The 23,459-nt window shown below is 44.1% G+C and overlaps 1 protein-coding gene across 1 annotated transcript in view; it reads left to right on the forward strand.

Annotated features, from left to right (window-relative positions):
* Positions 1–23,459, forward strand: part of RIMS2 (regulating synaptic membrane exocytosis 2) — a 532,133-nt gene that overhangs the window by 50,203 nt on the left and 458,471 nt on the right. The window contains exon 2 of the mRNA XM_018559015.1: positions 12,809–12,841. Coding sequence (XP_018414517.1) covers positions 12,809–12,841 — 33 coding nt within the window. The remainder of the gene's footprint in view (positions 1–12,808; positions 12,842–23,459) is intronic.

Below are 23,459 nucleotides of genomic sequence, written 5' to 3' on the forward strand. Positions count from 1 at the left end.
TATCAAAAACCCCAATCTAACGAGGGGGTGGTGCTTGTAATGACTGCGGATGGCGCCGCCAGATCATATTGGTAAATAGATGTCACCAGCACACCAAGAGTATTGTAATCCAAAGTACTTGTTTATTTAAAACGTCATGATATCAGAACCAGCGCTTTTGGGGTCGCGCAGGGTCCCCTTCATCAGGCTCAGCAATCTCTGTCAGTGAGATTCACCATCTCTATTTGTCCAGGTGCCTGTTATCATCAAAAGTGAAATGGAAAGAAAATCCCAAAGTTTGGCTTGGCATCAGAAAAGCAATAGATGAGAAATCCTGCAGTGGGGACACTAATTCTGGTGACCCTGCTGACCACTAGGAACTTCCCTCACTTTAAAGGGATTTTCTCTCATTTCCTTTTGTGGCTATCACATAGGAAGTGAAAGGACATCTCTTTAATGGGACACAGAAGGCAAGGAAAGCTGGCAGGGGTTATACCCAGTGGCGTAACAATCGCCATAGCGACCCAGGCGGCCGCTATGGGGCCCGGGCACAGGGGGGCCCGGCCAGGGCCGCCTGGGTCGCTATGGCATGTGGGGATGCTGGTTGTCACAGACAAAGCTCAGCAACGGCCACGGCGCATTTCTCCTCATAGCTGCTGCGGAGCTGTGTCAGTAACAGCCAGCCGCTGCGGCAGATGAGGGCGGTGTACGGAATGGAGGAGGCGGGGCCCAGCGACCTAAGAGCAAGTGGGGCCAGTGATGTAAGAGAAGGCGGGGCCCGTCGATAGCAGAGGAGGCGGGGCCCTGGGACGGAACAGGAGGCGTGGACCGAACAGGAGTCGGGGCCCGGCGACCACAGAGTGGCTGACAGGTAAGAGATCTCAGACCCTGCAGAGCCCACTATAGATAGTCTATGGTGGGCTCTGCAGGGTCACTCTCCGCTGGGGCTCTGCAAGTGGCATAACTAGCAATCACGGGGCCCCATACAAAATTTTGCTATGGGGCCCTGTGATTTCTAGTTACGCACCCGGTTATACCCCTCCCTTACTCTATCCAATGCTAAAAAAATGTTGGCTTCCATTCTACTTAAAGAGTAAATAGGTCATTAATACCTGTGTGGGTACTTGTTGGGTTTGCAAATCATGACCACATTGATTGATTGGAGTTGCTCCGTATCCTGCTATTTGGTTGCTGTACCTTTTTTCCTTCTGTAGTTATGTTGGCAAGAGTGCGGTCAAGACTTTCCGCATATTGTGTACTTCAGTTTGCAGAATATATGGTTTTATAATTACATACAGAAAGTTCTGCAGCTCGCGAGGAGGAAAACACATGTTCTGCAGCCCCATAATGACTTTCTGTGCATGCTTTTACTTATAAATAGCCTGCTTGTTAAAAAAGGAAATGTGGATGGTGCCGATGCTTTAAATGAATGACAACTGCAATTAAGACATGAATGGAGAGAGATGTAATTAGCTGGAAACAGGAAACCAGGAATCCCGCTTCCCATTCGTGCTTTGTGAGCTGAATAGGCCAAATCTGTGAATTGGGTTCTCTTAATAAGCAATTCAGGGAGAGAAAAATATTCTGCTAGCTCTGTATAGAAGTAGACATATATGATGCCATGCTGATAAAGTGTACCTGTCACCTACAGGCAGCAGAAAAAACAATAATTCTCAGAAAGTCAGCTTCAGTTTTCTAGTCCAGTTGTCCCAAACTTTGGTCATTTGATTGCCACCATCAACATCTCTGCAGTGGCTACATGCCATTGTGCTTTTTCTAGCTTTGGATAGAGTTGAGCAGGGGTAGAACCTATGTCTGTGTCCCCATTTGGGAGATTAACCTAACTATAAAAGGGCCATTGACACCTTGAAAGAAAATGAGAGGGGATCCAAAATTTTACAAATGTCACCAGTTCATGAGTTTCTATAGGAACATTTGTTCTTTTAACATCTGTCAGAGGTGGAACTTCTCCTCATTTTGGCCCGATTTCCACTTTAGCCCAACACATGTTGGGCTGTTGTATGTCTGGGGACTGAAAATGCACAGAAATAGACAGCAATAATAAAAAAAAAAACAGGTTCTAATTCTTCCTGACCAATACTGCCCATTAGGGATGCACCGATACCGGTCCAAGTACCGGTATTTATCTTTTGGTACTTACCGATACCGAGTACCAATACCGGTACTTCTGCTAGCATGGAGCCGGCTTCCCGGCCAATCAGGAATCCGTGCGGCGTGTCAATACCCGCTGCCCGACAGGAAGCTGGCTCCGTGCTGTTTAGCCAGCTCAATGCTGATTGGCTGGGAAGCCGGCTTCCTGGCCAATCAGCATAGTGCCAGCCAATTAGGAACCCGGGCGGCGAGTCAATTCTTTCACTTTCAGTGATAAGGTTTACCAGGACAAATAGACAAAGTGAAACTCCATATCGGGGACACAGACACCCGGGGCTGTAGCTACCATGGGGCGAGTGAGGCACTCGCCTCAGGCGCAGCTGAAAGAGGGTGCAGCCAGGGCTGGCCTGGCTGCGCCCGTTGCCATGGCGAGCACAAGGCGCCATTGGCAACATCGGCACCAGTCGGCCAACACAGCAGCGGCTCGGCAGGGTAAAGAGGTGCGGCACAGGCTCCAGCTTCTCCTCGGATCCCTGCTGCTCTCCCCCACCTGTATGGGCAGAGGACTCTGTGTCCTCAATCTCTTTTTCTATTTCAAAAGGGAAATGTCAGGGGTCTGTTTAGACCCCCGATATTTCCCCAAAGCTCCCCAACAGTGAAAAAAATAATAAATAATTAAAAGGTAAACAACCGCCCCTCCCATCTTTGCAAAGACTAAAAATTTGTTTCGGACGAAATGAACAGAAACTAAAAATGTTTTCATTAGTTTTGTCAAACAAAACAAATTTTTATGCTATTTTGGATTTGGTCACCAGCGCATTCTGCGCATGCACTCCGCCATCCTGGAGGCGGGGCGCAGGACGTCACATACTGCACAGGTCTGTTGGGGGGCACAATTTTCTGTTCTTGCCTCGGGGGCAAAAGGAGCTAGCTACTGCTCTGCTGACAGCAATAAAAACTTGACAGCTGTTCTAATTCTTCTCTATCCTAAACTGGCTTCAGTCCACATAACTGGAGGTGCGGCAAGGGTGTGTCCTTTACCCACATGCTTGTGATAAAGACATCCCCTGATCTTATAAAGTTGGGGGGAATTTTAGTTAACTTCAATTCAAGCAGACCAGAAGCTGAAGTGATTGAATTGCTGAGATTTCTCTGTTAAGGTCACCACACAGATTACAATCTGATTAAACAATCTCCTTTGGATCTACCAATAACTATATGGTGCAAGGGTCTGCCTGATTGGATAAAAAATTATTGGACAGATTAGGTTGGTCCCCATATTACATATGGGTTGGGTTGGGTTGGCTCTTGGGAGGAGTTATGCAAATATCAAAATGCCTTCATGGGTGGGTGTCAGTTCGGAGGAGTGCGTGTTCCTAGACATACTGTATTTGCATGCAGGTAGCGTACACATGTGATGTTGAGCCAGTAACAGTAAAGTAGAGTAGGGGAAGGATAGAACTTCAGTTAGATTTATATTGCTGTCTGTGTTTCTGTTGTAGGTTTTCCCTCACTTCCTGTATGTAACAGAAACACAGACAGAAATATAAATCTAACTGAAGTTCTATCCTTCCCCTACTCTACTTTACTGTTACTGGCACAACATCACATGTGGATGCTACCTGCATGCCAATACAGTATGCCTAGTCCTCTGGACTCCCACCCACCCATGAAGGCACTTTCATATTTGCATAACTCCTCCCAAGAGCCAACCCAACCCAACCCATATGTAATATGAGGACCTCCCTAATCTGTCCAATCGATTTGTAGCTGCATGGTAAAACGACAGTAACAAGAGACTTGGGTCCAAAACAGGGGCTTTCCCTCCGAAAAAAAAGCGATCGGTAGCTTCCATCACCTATCAAATGCCCAGACAAGCCTTTCCGCTATTTGTAATTCCCCATCAGCTAGTGAGCAGAGGGTTACCTAAGCTTGCTTTGGAAGCTTTGTTTGTCTTTCACAGTTTATTGCCTGGATCATCAGTGCTTTCACACTATATAAATATAATTCCAAATTTAAATGTGAGCGCTGCCAAACTTGGCTAGACCAGATAACGGCAATCAATTTCTACTTTGGCTTCGCTGCTTTTAAATATAGAATCAGAGCTTGGAGCTAATTTTGGAAGCCGAGAAATGAAAGGCTGTAAAGTGAGTCGATTTTGTGGATTATTCCGGAGTCTTTGTCATCCGAAGTGGGATGTGTGTCCAGCCTGTACTGATATTGTCATCGTCAGTAGCGGGAAAGCAGACCCTGCTTCAGGCAAACAGAAACTTAAGGTGCCCATACACTGCTCGATTCTCGTACGAGAATCGCGGGAAATCCCGCGATCGTACGAGAATCGAGCAGTGTGAACGGAGACGTGCGACCGTTTCTACTGTACGGTCGCACGTCTTCTGTCGAACCAGCATGTTCGAAAACCAGCCGGGAATCGTTCTCGGCTGGTTAGAACGGTGCTCGGAAGACAAATGCCGGACGGGCCGGAGTGCGCACGCGCACACTGCCCGTTCAGCATTGCGGTCATCGGAAGCCCGCCCCTCAGGGGGGCGGGCTTGCGATGATTGAGAGGGCGATCTGCCTGTCCAAGATGGGCAGATCGTACGTTTTTTTAATCCCTGTACAACCATCGCAAGACTAAGGTCTTGCGATGGTTGTAGAGTGTATGGCCACCTTTAGAGGGACCTGTTTGTCGGGTTAGGGGTAAAACATCATGTTTGCAAATGATCTGTATTGTATAGTAACTCTTATATTTTTATTTAGAGGTTATAATCCTAAAGGTAGACAAATTATTTCTACTTTATATTTTATTTTTTATTATTCTACTAATTTTTGTATATTTATTTTTCCGTTTCGATTTGATTTTTTTTCCATTGCAGAAGTTTTTTTATTATTTTGCCATTTCCCATTTTCTTAACCGCAAACAGCCCACGTAGGGGCATTATATGAACCAAAACATTACAGTGTGCATTGTCAAATAGTGAATAGTAGGGATGTCCCGATACCACTTTTTCAAGACCAAGTACAAGTACTTCCCCTCATGTACTTGCCGATACCAATGACCTTTTTCTTAAGGGGACAGGTGACGTTTTAAAAAAAACAATAGACTAATGATTTTAGGCCAATTTCGTTATGTGTATGAAGAACGTTAATTTAAGACTGTTTTAGAACAATAAAACATTTGTATTTGCTTTCACACCGCTGTAGTGAAACCACAAATCCGATAACGCATCTGACTCTGGGATCATTTCTCCTATTCATGTTTTCAACCGCGATCGTGTGGGACCGCCCGGATGGTATTGCGGCGGTCTGCCTGGCGCGAATGGAGTGCCATTAGAAAATAATGGCACTGCCAGCGCGATCGGCAGTGGTGTGCGATTCCGTGACTGCCCAGCCATCCGCTCGGTTTCGTACTTGATGACCGGGCGCGCTGGCAATGCCATTATTTCCTAATGGCACCCTAGTCGTGCCAGGCAGATTGCGCGGTTTCCCGCCGCAATAACGCCCTGCGAGTGTGGTTGCAAACGATTTCGGTTGAAAACACTGAGCGTTTATTTGCATGCAGGTGATGGGGGCAGGTTTTAATTTTTTCAATTTTTATTTGCTTTGTAAAAAAAATTAATTTTCATTTATTTTATTATTTTTACTTTATCACCTTTTTATTTTTTTACATTTTTAAATAGTTGTTATTATTTTTTACTTTCTCATTTTATTATTTTTTTAATTTATTATTTTTTACTTTTGTAAACAATTTTTTTCATTTAACTTTATTGCTATCACACAGGGGATAACAAGCCCCTGTGTGATAGCATTTGGAGGTGACAGGTATTCTTTATTGACCCTGTCACCTCCAACACAGGAGTTCTAGCACGGCACTGTGCTAGAACTCCTGTGACAGGAAAGAGCAGTGGCCGGGACAGAGGCTGAGGGAGGTGACAGAGCCTGTCACAGCTCCACCGTCCAGCTCTGTCACCACTCCCCACCCCCCGCTCTGTCACCCCTCCACACCCACCGCTCTGTCACCGCTCCATACCCTAAGGAGAACTATGGGGAAAAGCCTTAACCCCATAGTTCTCCTTTAAGGCCTTGACACACTGCAGGCGAAGCAGCGCGGAGCAGTGGCAAGCTGCCTTTGCGAGCAGTGTGTCATGTCATTTTCTTCTGGGCACCTCAGCTGGCGAGAGCTCGCGGAGCTGAGCGTGCCAAGATGAACAATTTCAACTTCAGCCAATCGACTCGTGCGTATAAACCGGTGCAATGGGATGCGACGTCTGGCCGGTTGTTAAGCACGAGCCGATTGGCTGAAGGTGCAGTCAACCATCTCACTGCACTCAGCTCACACACTGCACACAAAGCTCCGTGCTGGATAGCTTTGCTTCGCTCTGCACGGCTTCGCGTGCAGTGTGTCACGGCCTTTACAATGTTATCAGCCGTCTTTGCTATCCTTTGTGAACTACAAGGCACCTCCTCACTAAGTAATGTACATGATGTATGGAGGCAGTCAGGGCCGGATTTACTCTCCCTGCCGCCCCAATTTAATTTTTTTTTCCACCTAACTTTATTGCTATCACACAGAAGAAAACAATCCACTGTGTGATAGCAATTGGAGGTGGCAGGTTCTCTTTATTGACCTCCAATGCAGGAGTTCTAGCACAGCACTGTGCTGGAACTCCTGTGACAGGTGAGAGGGGAAGAGCACAGCTCTCCCCTCTCACTATCTAAACGGAGCGGCAGGGTTACCTTTAAAGGAGAACTATGAGATGAGTGATTTCCACTCACCTCATAGTTCTAGCCGACCTGTGACAATGAGACTGTCAAAGGTCGGCTCAGTAGATCGGGAGGTGAGCGAACACATACCAGGTTCGCTCACCTCTCGATCCTGTCACGGCTCTCTGCCATGACAGGGGGAGGGCTGGATTCGCCTCTCCCCGCTCCGATCTGCCAGCGCTGACTGGTGGAACGGACGGGGAAGGGGGCGGGTACAGCTGGCTCTGCCTCTAGATAGGCAGAGCCAGCTGTCAGTCACGCAGCTGGGCGGATCCAGACATAATTGTCGGGATACGCTTCAGCTGCGGCGTCTTAGTATACTGCGAGCAGCAGCTCGCGCTATACTGCGGCGTCTCAGTATACCGTGAGCTACAGCTAGATAGGCAGAGCCAGCTGTCACTCACGCAGCTGGGCGGATCCCGTAATCTACGTCAGGAACCACTCCGGCAGCGGCGTCTCAGTATACTGAGCTTAGGGTAACGGGAGGACGCTAGTTTGTGTCCTCCCGTTACCCTAAGGAGAACTATGGGGAAAAACACTGACCCCATAGTTCTCCTTTAACCCTTCCGCTCACTGCAGTGAGGAGACGGACTCGGCGGCGGAGCCCGGAGGACGGAACCAGAGGAGAGAGGTAAGTGCAGGGGGGAGGGGAGGAGGCTGCAGACTGTTTACATGTGATCTCGGCAACATCGCCGAGTTCACATGTAAACAAACAATCGGCTGCCTCACTCTACATTTAGTCCTGCTTGTGCAAAGCAGGACTAAATGTAGAGAGGGCAATTTACCGCCCGACGGCCGGAACTTCCCCACAAGGACACCGCTGCCACCCCTCTGCGCCCTGCCGCCCCGAGGCCAGGCCTCGGTGGCCTTGTGGGGAATCCGGGCCTGGAGGCAGTACAGTGAGAGAGGGTTGTCACCCCAGAACAGGAAGTTAATAGAGACCCTGTCAGGATTATGAGGTAATCCAGTCATCAGCTCCCTGCAGTACCTGTACCTCTCCTTTTTTAGTTTTACACCCTAGACCAGCATTACTTGACCTTTTGTAAGTCCCTGCCTTTAAAAGTGTGCAAAATCTCGAGAAATCCCAGACTAAAATGTAAAAAATATAAATGGTTACATGTAAAAAAACATATGCCCTTGCAAAATCCATACCACATGTTTATTCCAGATAGGGGTTTGGTATGGATTTTAGGGAGGGGAGCCAATTGAAAAACACAAAAAAGTGGGGTTTCTTTCAGAGTAACTCCTTCAAATCAGGAGCCCCTTTACATTAGGAGCCCCCCTTTCACATCAGAGTCCTCATTTACATCAAGACCACCCCCTTCACGTCAGAAGGCCCTTTTGACATCAGAGTCTCTTCCCTTCACAACAGGAGCCCCCTTCATATCAGAAGCCCCCCTTTACATTATGAGCACCCTTCATATCAAGAGCCCTCCTTCACATCAGGAACCCCCCTTCACATCAAGAGCCCACCTTTGACATTAGGAGCCCCTTTCACATCAGGAGACCCCTTTCCCATCAAACGCCCCCCTAACATCAGGATCCCTCTTTCACATCAGTGTCCCCTCCCCCCCTTTCACAACATCAAAGTCCCACCCTTTTACATCAGAGTTCCTCTGTCACATCAGAAGTCCCCCCTTACATCAGAGGCCTTCCATTACATCATGTGGCTGCAAGGCAGAGGGTGGAAGGTAAATCAGGCCAGGATAGAGGTGAACTTTCTGCATGGATCCCTCCCTCCTTCAATTACCATCATTCCTTTCCATGGTGCTGGCGGCAACCTGCCTAGACCATGGAAAGGCATGATGATGTGTGGAAATTTCAAGGCACCCCTGAGGAAGCCACAAAACACCCCAGGGTGCCACAGCCTAGTCAAGAAAGACTGTCCTAGACGATGACAGATAAGATCTGACCTGTTGTTGGGGGTTGTAGTTTCAGTTATTTTTATTGAGGAACCTTTTTTTTTATCTGCTAGAGAAAATTTAGTTAAAAAATGTATTGACATGATCCAAGGAAATGTTATTAATAAATGAATTATGCATCTCCAATGAACCCTCCATTGTTGTAGTTTGTGGCAGTTTTAATGTTCTCTGTTGTTCTCTGTCAAACGTGGGCTGCTTATCAAGGGCCTCACTGTCTGGCAGCCATACAAGACAACCTAGTTCTCCTGATGTTTCTGGTTGGTCAAAGTGCACATACGCCCCCTTTGAGGTTACATTGGATTATACCTAGCATTAAGGAGGTTCCCGGGCTCTAGTAGGGAGGCGCATTGGGGCAGTGACACAGTCCCACCATTTAAACATTGCAGCAGGTGCCTGTGTTCTTCAAGAAGGCAGGCCATCTCAGCTAGAAATCAGGTAGAGGGCTTCTGCACAGGTGACATGCAGATGGACTGACAAATATTGGTTGAGGGAGTTTTAGAGTAAACTTGTCATAAGAGAAATGTGCTGGCAGCCGATTCTTTAAATTCTTGTTACCTGGCTTTTCACCAGTTTCAGTACTTTCTCAGTCACCAACCAACTGTTAAAGTGACCCTGCCAGTAGCAGTTACCAGAAGGATCAGTTACCAGGCAGGAAACATTGCAACAGATTCACAAAACACTATTTGTTAAAAAAAAACAATATACAGTGAGGGATAATGGGAAATGGGCTGAAAAAGTATTTATTTTCACTTAAATGTAACTATGATCTTAGTTTTACACAAGATATTGTATTCTGAAATGTACCTGCAACTCATGCACAGTGATTCAGCTACAGTAGCACCTAAGGCAAGCTAAAGTGGCTTCTCGAGCAGGGTGTCAGCATCCCTTTAGAGGCCAGTTTTGAATGCCATAGTGTAAACAGGTGTTTTAGATGCTTGTGCCATGTATTTAAATGCATTCACCATACATTTGCCTTTCACATTCATTGGTATGGAAAAATAAAAGCAATGTACAGACTGACTTTAACTGATCCCAAAAGTCCATGTATACAAGCTTAATTCAGTCACAATTTAAGGTAGAACTAATCCCAAAACCTTTTTTTTTTTTTTCCAGCTCTGAATAGAGTAAATGAAGATTATAGCCCTTGACAGCTTTTTGCCATATGTGTCCCTTTCTCTTCAGTTCCTGTCCGATAGCTACAACAGGAAGTGAGAGGAAATCCCTCTAAAGTGAGGAAAATTCCTGGTGGTCAGCATTGTGACCAGAACGAGTTTCTCTGTTGGAAGATTTCCCATCTATTCCTGTTCTGATGATCACTCAAAATTTGGGATTTTCTTTCACTTCCACTTTTAGTAATAATGGTTAACAGGACAAATAGAGAAGGTCAATCTCCCTATTGGGAACATAGACATATGTTCCAAACCTAAAAAGTTTTGGATGCAATTGCACTTTAATTTATTTATTACAGGTATTTATATAGCGCTGGCAATTTACGCAGCACTTTACATAGTTGCACATTCACATCAGTCCCTGCCCTCAAGGAGCTTACAATCTAAGGTCCCTATCTCACATGCATACATACAGGGCCAACTTAGAGAGGAGCCAGTTAACCTACCAGCATGTCTTTGGAGTGTGGGAGGAAACCTGGATGTTTCCTGGAGGAAACCCACACAAACTCCTTGCAGATAGTGACCTGGCTGGGATTCAAGCCAGGGACCCCCAGTGCTGCAAGGCAGAAGTGTTAACCACTACACCACTGTGCTGCCCATGTTTTATGTTAAAGAAGTTTTATCAGTCATTGGAACTGAGGAAGTGAAACATCTTCAACATTGCTAAACAAGTATAGTTATAGGGGACAAATTACAACTGATAATCAGAAAAGACAATTGGCTTTGCAACAGTTGCAGCAATTGGGCCAAAATGGGTATTTTCCTTCACCACTGGAGTCTTTGAGAGGTGTAAGAAACCAGTGAGTTATTAACTTTGCCAGGAATTGAAAAACAAAAAAACCTGAAATAGTAGTTTTGGGTGGGACCGTCTGGAGACGGCAACCCGCAGATGCAGCAGTGCCGTCCGTCCGTTTTTCTACTACGGGCGGATGGCAAGAGGTTAAACCAAGGCAAGACAAATCCCAGGAGCTAGGGAGACAGTGCTACTAAAAATTACAGTTGGCACCCAACTTTCGAGGTTTCCTTTAGTTGTTGTCAGTCAAGCTGGATCCTAAAATATCTTGCTGGCTCCTGGATTGGACAGACTGGCTCCACTGGGTGGACACATTTGTCCACCCAGTGGCATATCTAGGGTATGGCTAGGCAGGGCACGTGCCATGTGTGCCACTTGAGGGGGGATGCGGCACTACTCAGGGACAGTGGCGGTGTTTGCCCCTTTAGTTTAGCTGCACCCCATTCAGACCTCCCATTAGCGCAGACCCACAGTGACAGATAGCGCAGCCGATCTTTGCTTTTACACGTAAGCAAAGAGCTGGGGCAGAGAAATTTACACTACTCACTTCCTTGCCGGGCTCTGAATGATGACTCATGTAATGCAGAGCCCGGCAGAGGAATTGAGTGTTGTAGATATTCCTATGCCCCAGCTGCTTGTTTACAAGTTATAGCAGTGATTGCTGAGCTGTCTTTGACTGCAATTGCTTCATCCATGCCGAAGGAAAGTCTGAATGGAGCACAACTTAAAGGAGAACTATGGGGTCAGGGCTTTTCCCCATAGTTCTCCGAAGGGTAACGGGAGGACACAAACTAGCGTCCTCCCGTTACCCAAAGCTCAGTATACCGCAAACTACAGCTCACGGTATACTGAGACGCCGGAGCTGAAACGGATCCCAACAATTATGTCTGGATCCGCCCAGCTGCGTGAGTGACAGCTGGCTCTGCCTATCTAGAGGCAGAGCCAGCTGTACCCGCCCCCTTCCCCGTCCATTCCGCCAGTCAGCGCTGGAGGATCGGAGCGCGGAGGGGGGAATCCAGCCCCTCCCCTGTCCCGGCAGAGAGCAGTGAGCGAACGCCGGTATGTGTTCGCTCACTTCCCGATCTACTGAGCCGACCTGTGACAGTTTCATTGTCACAGGTCGGCTCAGATTATGAGGCTGAGTGAAAATCACTCGCCTCATAATTCTCCTTTAACTAAAAAGACAAACACATCTCCTCATGGCTGGGACTGGGGGGCCGATTGGCTTTGGTGTCACTGCAATTCATGCAGGTCCGTGCTGATAGGGGTCGGAATGGAGCACAATATAAATAAAGAGGCTCACACCCCTAAGCTTTCACTGCAATTAACTGCAGGTTCGCACTATCTGAATGGAGCTGGGATCATTCTATTAAGGTACAAAAATATATTTTACATATGCTGTACCTTCCATATTCCACACCACCTCATTCTTTATGCCATGCTGTATGTTCCCTATTCCACACCACCTCATTCTATATGCCATGCTGTACGTTCCCTACTCCACACTGCCTCATTTTATATGCAATGCTGTACATTCCCTAATCCGTGCTGCCTCATTCCATATGCCATGCTGTACGTTCCCTATTTCACACTGCCTCATTTTATATGCCATGCTGTACATTCCCTAGTCCATGCTGCCTCATTTTATATGCCATGCTGTACATTCCCTAGTCCATGCTGCCTCATTCTATATGCCATGCTGTATGTTCCCTAATTTACACTGCCTCATTCTATATGCCATGCTGTACGTTCCCTAGTCTATGCTGCATCAAATATACACCTTGTTGTACATGTTATATTCCGCACTGACTCATTCTGTACGCTGTGCTGTACGTTCCATATTCTGCACCAACCTTACAGGCCCAGCAACTCTAGTTTGTATGTGTGTCTGAGTGTGCCAAAAACTAGGGCGTCAGATGTTTGGAGAAGGGCGCAATTTCAGTGTTTGCCATAGGTGCTCTTTACCATAGATACGCCTCTGTGTCCACTCCTGCTTTAAACCACACCAGTGTTGCTTCATAGTGGTATGATTCCTATATGTTGCCCTCAGCTGTACAAACTTATCTTTTTAGGGTGAAAGAAGAACAAAAACCCCAGCACTCACAGTAAGTAAATTTCCTCACGGTGCAGTAGGCTTGAATTTTATTTTTTGGTTTTGTTTTGCTGTGTTTTTGCTTTTATGCAGTTTTGGTGTTAGGTAAACCTTAAACCTGATAGGCTGCATCCAGTGTGTCATCTGCTTCCTGATTGGCTTTGTAAGATGGCTGCATGCAGCTTTCTTACCCCATCCACATTAGCTGGATGTCTTTTCCTACTGCCTGCTTGTGGACTAGTTCTCAGTGTGAGACCTGTGTTTTTCTTACATCTTTTTGCTGGCTGACTATTGTAGCTGACATCCTTTCACTGGCTACTGGCTTTTTCTTTTCTGCCTCTCTGTAGTGGATGATCTTGAAGTTGAGAGTCATATATCCAGTAGCCTGTTAACAATGTCAGATCGGGCCAAATAAACATCTCCACCATGAATACTAGCCACAGTTTAAGTATACAGTTCATGAAGCATCACAAAACAGATTGGGTAACCTCACTGTTACATTAAAGTCTCCAATTATAATGATTAATCTTTGCTGGGTCAGATAGTCTGTTATCCATATAGCAGTTTGTCATTAAAATAAAAATGCTCCAAAAAAGTGGCCCCTGCATAGAAAATAGTTATTACTCACCTGCCAGTCTCCACTGTATCAAAGAAAAACCATTGAATGTTCAGAATCGGTCATTTCTAGGAGTGTTGGATTCCCAATACCCCACTGTGCCTAGCAGTTTGATCCACTGCCCCTACATCACTACTGTGTCCTGTGACGTAGGAGTTAGCAGGAGAAACCACAGTGCCAAGTGGGAAACCAGGAATTCTGTAGATTCTTCAAGCAGCAATACAACCAGGAATCTGACACTCCCAGAAGTGTCAGATTCTAAAGCTTCTTAAAGCAGGTGTTTCTCTTTAGGATAGAATGGATTGGCTATTTGTGTAGCACGAGATGTGAGTATTAATTCACTTGTTTGCAACGGACACATTTTTGAGCATTTGTATTTCAGCAATAGAGCCACTTTAGAAAGTGCTGGAAACCATCTAGCAGCAGGACTTCCTAGACATCTTTTGTCCCTCCCTGTACTAGACAGATGAGTCATCAGTGAGGGATATAGGTGGGCGTTCTACTATCCTTGCAGGTATTCTCTGCACTGGGAACTGCGTAGAAAAAGAATGAAAGGATTTGAAGCAAAATCATCTAATTTGTAGCATACTGGCATTCATTTTTTTTAAATGATGGCAGATCAAAAGAAACCTTCTGTTTGTAACGTCATAGCAGAAGGAAATAAGCAATACAGTTAATGGCTGGTTGAAATAGAGAGGCCCATAGCAGCTCACCAAACACAACAAAAAGCCTTTTTGATGAAAAAACAAGCTGCCAGACTTCCAGACATACTGTATCTGTTAAAATCTCTGGAACAGAAGTTGCAACAATAATGTAAAAAACAATAATCTTGCTCCATTGTTTTCTAGACTTCCATTAAAACATATCAGAGATGAAGTAGTGGGTATAAGCAAGCAAGACCTTACAATTTTACCAGTTATTTCTTATTATTCATGGGCATGCATGATTAAGTTTACTTGCTGACGGTGGGGCCAGTTAACCTTGGAGCTTGCAACTGCATTATTTTTGTTTTCTAAACTCAGAGGGACCTAAGGAGCATAGGTTCCATTCACCAATCAGGCTTGGTCTCCTACAAGAAGCCCCAGAGGTAAGTGCTTTCAGCTGGTAGCTTGAAGATAAAGCAGCATTTTTAGCTCAAGACTTGTGACTCTTGCATAATATTGGACAGCAATGGTTGCATGAATAGAACAAATTACCCAGTATATATCTATTTTTCAACAGAGCACCCAAAAGCAGCCATAAGGTGTTCCTTCCATGGACAGGCTTACTTGTTTTCATGACCAAATCCCAGACTTTTACTTGCAATGCCAAACATGACAAAACCCCAGACTTTATTTAAAAGAGAACTATGGGGTAACCTTTTTATCCCATAGTTCTCTTAAGGGTCACGGGAGGACATATACTAGCATGCTCCCGTGACCCAAAGCTCATTATATAGCGAGCTATTGCTCACTATATACTGAAAGCGCCGCAGCCGGGACGGATCCTGACAATGTTGTCGAGATCCACCAGGCTGCGTGAGTGACAGCGTGCTCTGCCTATCTACTGACAGTCACTGCTCTCTGTAGGGAGATGATCGGAAAGTGAGCGAGCGACAGTATGTGTATGCTCACTTCATTATTCTCTATTAGGAACACAGAAGAGAATTACATTTCAGAGGTACAAACAGATGATGGAGGTGGATTGGACCTCCAACAGTAATGCTCCATGTCTTTATTTAGGTTTTGGGCATGTTGCTATGCATCAACATTTTGGTCATAGAGGAAAAAAATGCAAAACAATGAGGGGGATTTATCAAAACTGGAGCAGACAAAATCTGGAGCAGCTGTGCATGGCAACCAATCAGCTTCTCTCTTCAGTTTGTTCAGTTACGACTTGAAAATGAAAGATAAAAGCTGATTGGTTGCCATACACAGCTACTTTATTTTTTGTCTGCTCCAGTTTTGATAAATTCATCTCATTGTGTACACAGCTGAAACACATCTTCCTATTTAATCTTGAAACTACATATAAAATAAGATCACATTTTGGGAGGAAGTCAATTATAATTCATGTTGTTAAGTGGGCAGCAGAAGGTCTAGTACCAGCTCTAGGTAGGCCCTGTACTAACTTTATGTAAAATTCAGTTAACATTTAACAACACAAATGCAAGTACATATGATCCATTGTCAACAGCTTGCTGAATTTCTGACTCCAACTTCAAGATTAGCCTGTAGTGGCTTGGGGTGACAACCTTTCGGGTCTGTTGCTTGTACTCATTGTGGTAAAGTTGCCTTGTTTGCTTATCCAAACAGGTGGTTTCCCTTTAGTGGGATCACTGAACTGGTTAATAATGTTCTCCAGCCACAGTCAAAGCAGCAAAATGAAAAGGAGCCTGAGAAGTAAGTAAGCTGCTTTGCTTAGATTAAGTACAACCGCTGTAGCATTTGTGCATACTACTAGTTAGTATGTGTAGAAATGCTTGTAGATTGTCAGTGCATTTTTTTTTACCTGTTTACATCTGTGTTGCAGTTTGCTCCTTTTCTTTGGAATTCACAATGAAGTGTAATAATAAGAGACGCTGCTGAGCATGCCAAGCTCATTTTACTGGCAGCAGACAGTGGGATTAAGCACAGAGGCTGGCAGGAAGAAGGGCAAGCTCACTGTCCTGATTTGGTCCTTCGAATTCACTTTGCCAGCCTGTCTATAATGGGCTTTGCCAGTCTATCCATTGGTATTCTCATATACGTGACGGCACAAAAAATATTACACACATTGGAAGCAGCCAGGTGGGCAAAAATTGAACTCAGCCAATTAATGACACAAAGGGGACTATTTATAAACAATTTGCAGGGCCCTTCATCCTGCAAATATCTGTGAGCGTTAATTTTGTGTGAATAATGGCAAATACGAACGTTCTTAATAAATGTCATTTTTAGGTTGAATATATTGGGATGTAATTCTACATTATGGCCACTAGATGGAGCTTAGGAGCAGAGGAAACAAGTATTTATTTCCTTTTCTCCTCAGTGCCATTTACTGGCCGTAATGCACTAGGAAAGGGAAAATATAGAGCTGTGAATAGGATCTTTAATGTAATGATCCTTTAAAATGTATCTGCTACAAGTACACAATCCTCCAGCTATTTTTGGCATCATCTCTTTTTTCAGACAATACAGACAGTTTACTAGGAAGCGGTGACATCACTACAGAATGAAGCACTTCAAAGGGAATTTTTTAATGGGCTTGGCAGGTGTTTTGTAGAATAAGGCCTACACAATATTTAGGAGATAGTGACAACATGGCAGGTGGCATATTTCTTATATTGATGGCTTGACCAGACCAGATTCTTACAGTTCTAGAGAATGAGGCCTACTCAAGACCACGGGGGGCAGAAACTTGTTCTAGAGAATGAGGCCTGTACAGTCTTTAGGAGATGGTGACATCACTGTGGAAGGAGGCATTTTTTCATATTGATGGTTGGACCACAAGCTCACAGAATGCAAATTATAAATTCACTATAAATTAGTGATTTCTCTGCAGCAACTTACTGAGAGCAGAGGAGGACTGGCAATCTTTGGTCTGAGGGCCAAAAATGTCCCATTTGTGTGGGCGAAAGAAAGTGTACCTCACATAGTACACCATACTGCCATAGTGAGTGGTGGGTATAGTGAAAACCCCTTTGTTAACAGTGTCAGCTTCCTTTGTGGATTTCGGCATTGGTCTCATTAAAATACAAAGGAAGTCAGTGCTTAAAGCAGAACTTAAGTCTATAACCCCTATCACCATTGGGAGATTTCCCCTCTATTTCTGTACTGGAAACACCTCAAAACTTGGAAATTTTCTTTCATTTTTAGTGATAAAGGTCACATGGAAAGGGTGTATCTCCCTTACAGGGGACCCTAACAGGTGTTTTAATACCTCTCCACTCTGTCCAAAACAGTTGCACTTAAAAGATCTCCCTCACCCAGATGCTATGATAATAGATCTTAATGAGGAGCAGGAAGCTATAGGGCCCAGTATGTGTCACTGAGTGCGGGTTCTGCTGTGATCAATGTCTGAATGTTGAAGTATCTCCATTAGGGTTGCCACCTGTCCAGGACAGTTCGGATTTTGAATACTGTGTCTGGGTTTCATGGCAACTGGAACCCGGACAAAAGAGGTCAGGGAGACGGTGGCAACCAAAATTAAGATAAGGGCTAATGGCCCCCCCACTGAAAATAGCCTCAACTGTGATATTTACATATTAATGGGCGGTGCTATTTACATATGAATAAGCCGCAACTCATACGCCCCAAAAATTTCCGTGCGTCGCTAAAGTGTTCGGGTTTCGCTGGAAGAAAAGGTGGCAACCCTAATCTCCATTCAGAAACACCAGCCGACCACATCCTATTGATAGTGGCCCAGGATTCAAATGTCCCCCCATTCCCATCCTAGTCCTCTCCTGATTATAAGTCTAAACAATAGCCTAGATTAGGGCTAGCCAGACTTAGGCCCTCTAGCTGTGGTGAACCCACAAATCCCATTAGGCACTGCAAGACTCTGACAGCCACAGGCATGACTCCCACAGGCATGGTGGAATGTATTGTTTCATCATCTAGAGCAGTGCTTCTTAAAGTGTGGGTCGTGACCCCATATGGGGTCCCACAAGTGAACAGGGGGGTCGCGATCCGAGGACCGCCATCAGGGGGTTATGGCCGGTACTTGTGTGAGGAGCCCAGGCGGCCGAGGAGGTCTGGGCTCCAAGCTAGATTGTTTTATTTCAGTTTAATGTATAATTTGCAGTGTAGTGTAGTTTGCGCCCCCCCCCTGTGCACTTGGTACCTTCCTAAACCGAAGTTGGGGTCCCTTAAAAATTTTCTCGGCCAAAAAGGGGTCACGAGTGGAGAAAGTTTAAGAAGGCCTGCTCTAGAGAATGTAGCTCATACATTCCCTAGATATGTGTGACATTACTGTGGCACAAGGCACCACTGACATGCTGAATACTGTGTAGCCTGACAAAATGGCCGCCTACACTGTGTGTGGGGGTCAGAGGTGAACATCAGTGTTGTCCAGAGTCTCAGCGGGGACAGCTCTGAGGCATCATGCTCATTCATATCTAATGAAAGAACTAGATGTGGTTAAGTCAGGGAGGCGTTGTCAGCTAATTGCCAAGGAATCTTTTTGTCATTCATAAAAAGGTTGCGGCATCTGTTAGTGTCAGTATAATGAGAGGTATCGTGTCAGTTAGTGTCAGTATAATGAGAGGCCTATACAAGGTCTAACAATATCAACAAAGGAAGTGACCATCTGTTCACAGAATGTGGAAGTAAAAGCAGGCTGAGGACTACTAGCTTGTCATTCTCTGTTCTGTCGAGTGAGGTCTACCACAGACTGCAGATGACACCAGGGGCTGACGGCTGTCTGCTCTCCAGCTCTTTATTGATTAAGACTTTTGTTACCTGTGCAAAACACTAATACGTGATGATAGCAACTGTCCGAATCATCTGGGAAACTTGAATGGCAATGTTTTTCATTTTTTTCCTTGGATTCGTCTGCTAAAAAAAATTATGTAGACAATTTAAACAAATTTGCCAAAACTCGGCCCTATTAGTTAGCAGAAGGTCCTAATTTAGATATAAACCCCAAAATCTTTAAAACGAACGCCAAAATAATTTTCTTTTGTTTTGAATAGCGTGGGGAAGAATTTACATTTTTGACAGGTTTTTATTTATCTCTGTGACTTCATTGGGTGTTTTTTCCTCACTTCCTGTCTTTGTGAAGTCCATTCAACAAATAGGGGGGAGATTTGTCACTGGGACAGGAAGGTCTACATGCCCAATGAAAACTGCTATCAATTCCTGTCCTGACACAAAGAGAGGGGACATTTTCACATTTGGGACACATACAGCAACAAAAACCCGCAAGAGGTTCTAACTCTTCCCTGCTCCATCCGAAATGAAATAAAATGGTTTGGCTGGTGGTTGGCCAGGCACCATTATCGAGGTACCACTGAAAGTTTGGCCCAAACGAATCCATGAGAATACCCAAATTGAGACATGTATACAAATGACTGATTGCATGCTTGCTTAAAGGTAACTGCAGCTCTCCTTAAAGATACCCTGTCACCACCATATAGTTTTTAAAGCCCAAGGGACTGCTTCTAATTGTACCCATGCCGTGAGGTCCCCCCAGCACACCTCATGGGTTAAATGCTTGTTTGGCTGATGGTAGTGGGATAATAGGTAGAAATACTTACCTTATTTCTTGTTACCACTGGCAGATTGGCACTCTCCTGCACTGCCCGATACTTCAGAATTTAAGCAGGCCCATCTTCATGTACAATATGGGCCTGCTGGTCTTGCATTGTTCATGAGGGTGTCAGAGAGCTGCGATGGCTGGGCAGCAAAGAGAAGCAGCTTTGGGGAACTGTTTGCATGGAGAGACGGGAGGCTGCAGAAGCGAGGATTAAGGTAATTATTCGTACTTATTCCCTTCCACACGACTATATAACCCATGCAGTGTTGGGTGGCCCCACTCCATGGGTACATTTAAGAGCAGTCCGGAGTTGGGCTTTAAACCGAGTACAGCATGGAAAATGTAAGAAAACTACTTACCATCAATGCTGTTACTTTACCAAAATACGTTTTCCTGTGGGGCCTCCATTCAGTTTATGCTGAAATTGACTATCCTGGAAGTGTCAGAACATCCAAGCTTCCCCTGTTAGGCCCCATTCACACCTAGGCGTATTGTAATGTGCGCGTCTGTCGCGCGACCGTCACGCGTTTTTTTTTTTTTACCGTCGCGCGATTCCAAAGGCTACTTGGCTGTATCCCAATGGAAAACGCCCTACAAAACGGGCCAAAGTAGTCCCGGGACCTTTTCAGGCGTGGGCCGTTTTGTAGGGCGTTAGGGACGGGCGGAAATACGCCTAGGTGGGAACGAGGGCATTGACTACAATGCTATTTATTCTTTTGACCGTTTTGTAGCGCGTTCATCGAGCGTAGGACGCGCTACAAAACGGTCAGGTGTGAACGGGGCCTAAATGTCCACGTCTTTGACATCACTGGTGTCCTCCAGACCCATGTGCTGTGAGATCAAGGGCACGATTTGTAAATCTTTTCGTCTGGATGCCACTACCGGGACACTGAAAGTCAACGAGATACCTCCACACTAACTCATTTTCAGAAGCAATATTCAGATCTGTCTCGACCTGATGCACTGAACATTTTTTTTGTGAGTTTGTGAGGGTTGGAACTTCCGTTCTGACAGGTATTATATGCTGTCTATGCCCACATAGAGGAACATTCTATTTTCTTCCTGTGTGGCAGCTGTCATTTGGATAGAAAGTTAATTTAAATACCCCTGGGGACACAGACAGTAATAAAAACTTGACATACCTTCCTCCCCTTTGTGCAGGATTTTCCCTCACTTCTCCTGACACCCATGAAATAGAGAGAAAGGGAGGAGCCATCTCCCAGATGCGAACACGGACAATATAAATCTGACAAAGGTTCTAAAACCTTTACGCTCTATCCAAAACTAATATAAAAGTTTCAACTGGAGTTGACTTTAATGTATAACTATCAAGAGTTGGCTCCCTAATGGACGTGGAAGCACACTTGGCACATGTGTTATCTGGGCAGCAGAGAGCACACTTAAAGGAGCCATTCAAAGTGAAACAGCTTGAAAACAAAAATCATCAGAAACTACTTGCAACATTTATGTCTTTCTTTCTTTCTTTCTTTTTTTTTCTTTTTTAGTTTCGTTCATTTCTTTCTTTCTTTCTTTCTTTCTTTCTTTCTTTCTTTCTTTCTTTCCTCATAGCTGTAAAAAAACCCTGCTCCAGTAAACTCTTTTTGTTGGCTTGTTAATGAAGAGGAGACAAACCCTGAATCTGGAACTTTAGTTTTATCATAAACTATATTCTCTTCTTCTAATGGGTCCCCATTTGAAGAAATCGGACCTCTGCAGTTCTTGTGACAAATTCCTCGTGTCTATGCACATACTGCTATTTTCTTTCTGGTTGCTAAAAAAGCACTCATTAAAGTCACTGAAACTGATAATTAATTCTGGCAGGCAACAACGGCACAAGCAGTGAGGGGAGGAAATTCTGGATCCGCCCATCATGGCTGCAATGTTAAAGTAATATTAACCTCCCATCCTTTTTAACAATAATAATAATAATAACCACAGCTACCTCATGTATCATTTCCCCCTCCTCTTTTAAATTGTAAGCCCTCTGGGGCAGGGCCCTCCTTACTATCTTGTCTTGAATTGTATTGTAACTGTAATGTCTTCCTTATATTGTAAAGCGCTGCTCAAACTGTTGGCGCTATATCAATACTATGTAATAATAATAATAATGAATCCAGATGATACAAATATACACTTCCCAGCAAAGTATTTGTTACATTTACAGTCATCACATTTTTGAACAGCTCCAACTCTCAGCTCGACTTTCATGAACTTCCTGTCCAGTACAAGATCACAGGGGACAGAGCAGTCTCCAGCAGCTGTTCATCTACTAGCGTGGAGGAGGGATAAGGAGGAAGGGAGGAGAAAGGAGCATGGGGCAGGGGATTGATTTGCCTTGCTGTGCCTGTGTGTTTGTGGGGGCACAAACTTACTAGCACATACAAGGGTGGCTCCATAGGACCCTGTGAGGGAAAGGAGCCAACCTGAAACAGGATATCAGGGCCACTGCTCAGGATACCAGCTGATTCTGCAGGAAACTAAAACTATTGAACATCAAGAAGCAGCATCCATTTTAGGTGATTCATTCATCAAATAGCTTAAAAACCTTTTGACTTTATTTATCACGATTATCACATGCAGCACATTTATTGTTTGTAAATTACATTGAAAGGTATGAATACAAGCAGTGTGGATAACTGACAATAGCATGCATTTATACTGACCACAGGACAGAAGTTCAATTAAAGCATCATCTGTATTGTATGGGGTTTGTTAGATAGACACTTAACCTCAGGCTTTGAGGCTTCTGTACTAATAAATTAAACATAATGGGATTATTTAATAATAGGACAATTTAAAGGTACCCTCAGACATAAAATAATCCTTGGCCGATGACCAGGAGATAGTTGAGTTTTTGGACTCCTCCCTACCTGTACCCATACCCTCTGGCTGACTGGTCTTGGGAAAACAGGCCAGGATCAATTTTTATAGTTGATTGCTATTGTTACCCAGAAATAAGGACGAACTTGAAGGTTATGGAACATATTGTTGTACTGAGTGATCATGTGGCTATCGGATTTTCTCTAGGCACAAGCAAAATTGACCAATTTCAGTGAAAATGTAGGACAGTTTAAAGAAAGTTTGCCATAAAATGTGTTGGAGTCAAATAGATGCTGAGGGATTTTTTTTTTCTTATTTTGTTGTTATTTGACATTTCAAATAATTTGAAAGTTTCTTCCTTTTCAAAAAATTGTGGCAAAAAATTAGATCACTTTGGGATGCCTAGTTTTTAAAGTCAGTTTTGTGGTTGTGTGTGCTGTCCTGGCATTTTTTTTTATATAATACTTTTTATAACAAAAAGAAAGAGAACAGTTTTTTTTCTTCACTTTTTTTCCTAAATATGGTAGAATTATTATTATTACTGTTATTATTCATTATAGGTATACATTATAGGTTAGAACATAAAAACCTAGGGATTATTAAATATCACCAAAAATGTGTAACCAAGTAATTGTCAAAATTTCACAGCACTCAAAAATGGCTTGGTTATGAAGGGATATACAGTATACAGGCGAGTACTTATTTTGGTTAAAGCAACTTTACATTACAATTTTTTTTAATTTAATCCCTTATTTCTGTTTACCATTTTGTTGTTAATTTTGTTGAAAAAAATAGATTTGAAAAGAGAATGCTTTTATTTTATTTGTAAATAAATGTAAAACTAACATTAGTCAAACTGGAAAAATATGTTTTTTTCTTAGTTTTTGGTATGATATACACCTTAAGATAACATGGCAAATATCTTTTATTTGGGATAAACAAGGTTTTCTTTTTGTAAAAAATAAATTATATATATATA

The sequence above is a fragment of the Nanorana parkeri genome, unplaced genomic scaffold (genome assembly GCF_000935625.1).
Source record: "Nanorana parkeri isolate BGI_ZX_2015 unplaced genomic scaffold, ASM93562v1 scaffold16, whole genome shotgun sequence".
Taxonomy (NCBI): domain Eukaryota; kingdom Metazoa; phylum Chordata; class Amphibia; order Anura; family Dicroglossidae; genus Nanorana; species Nanorana parkeri.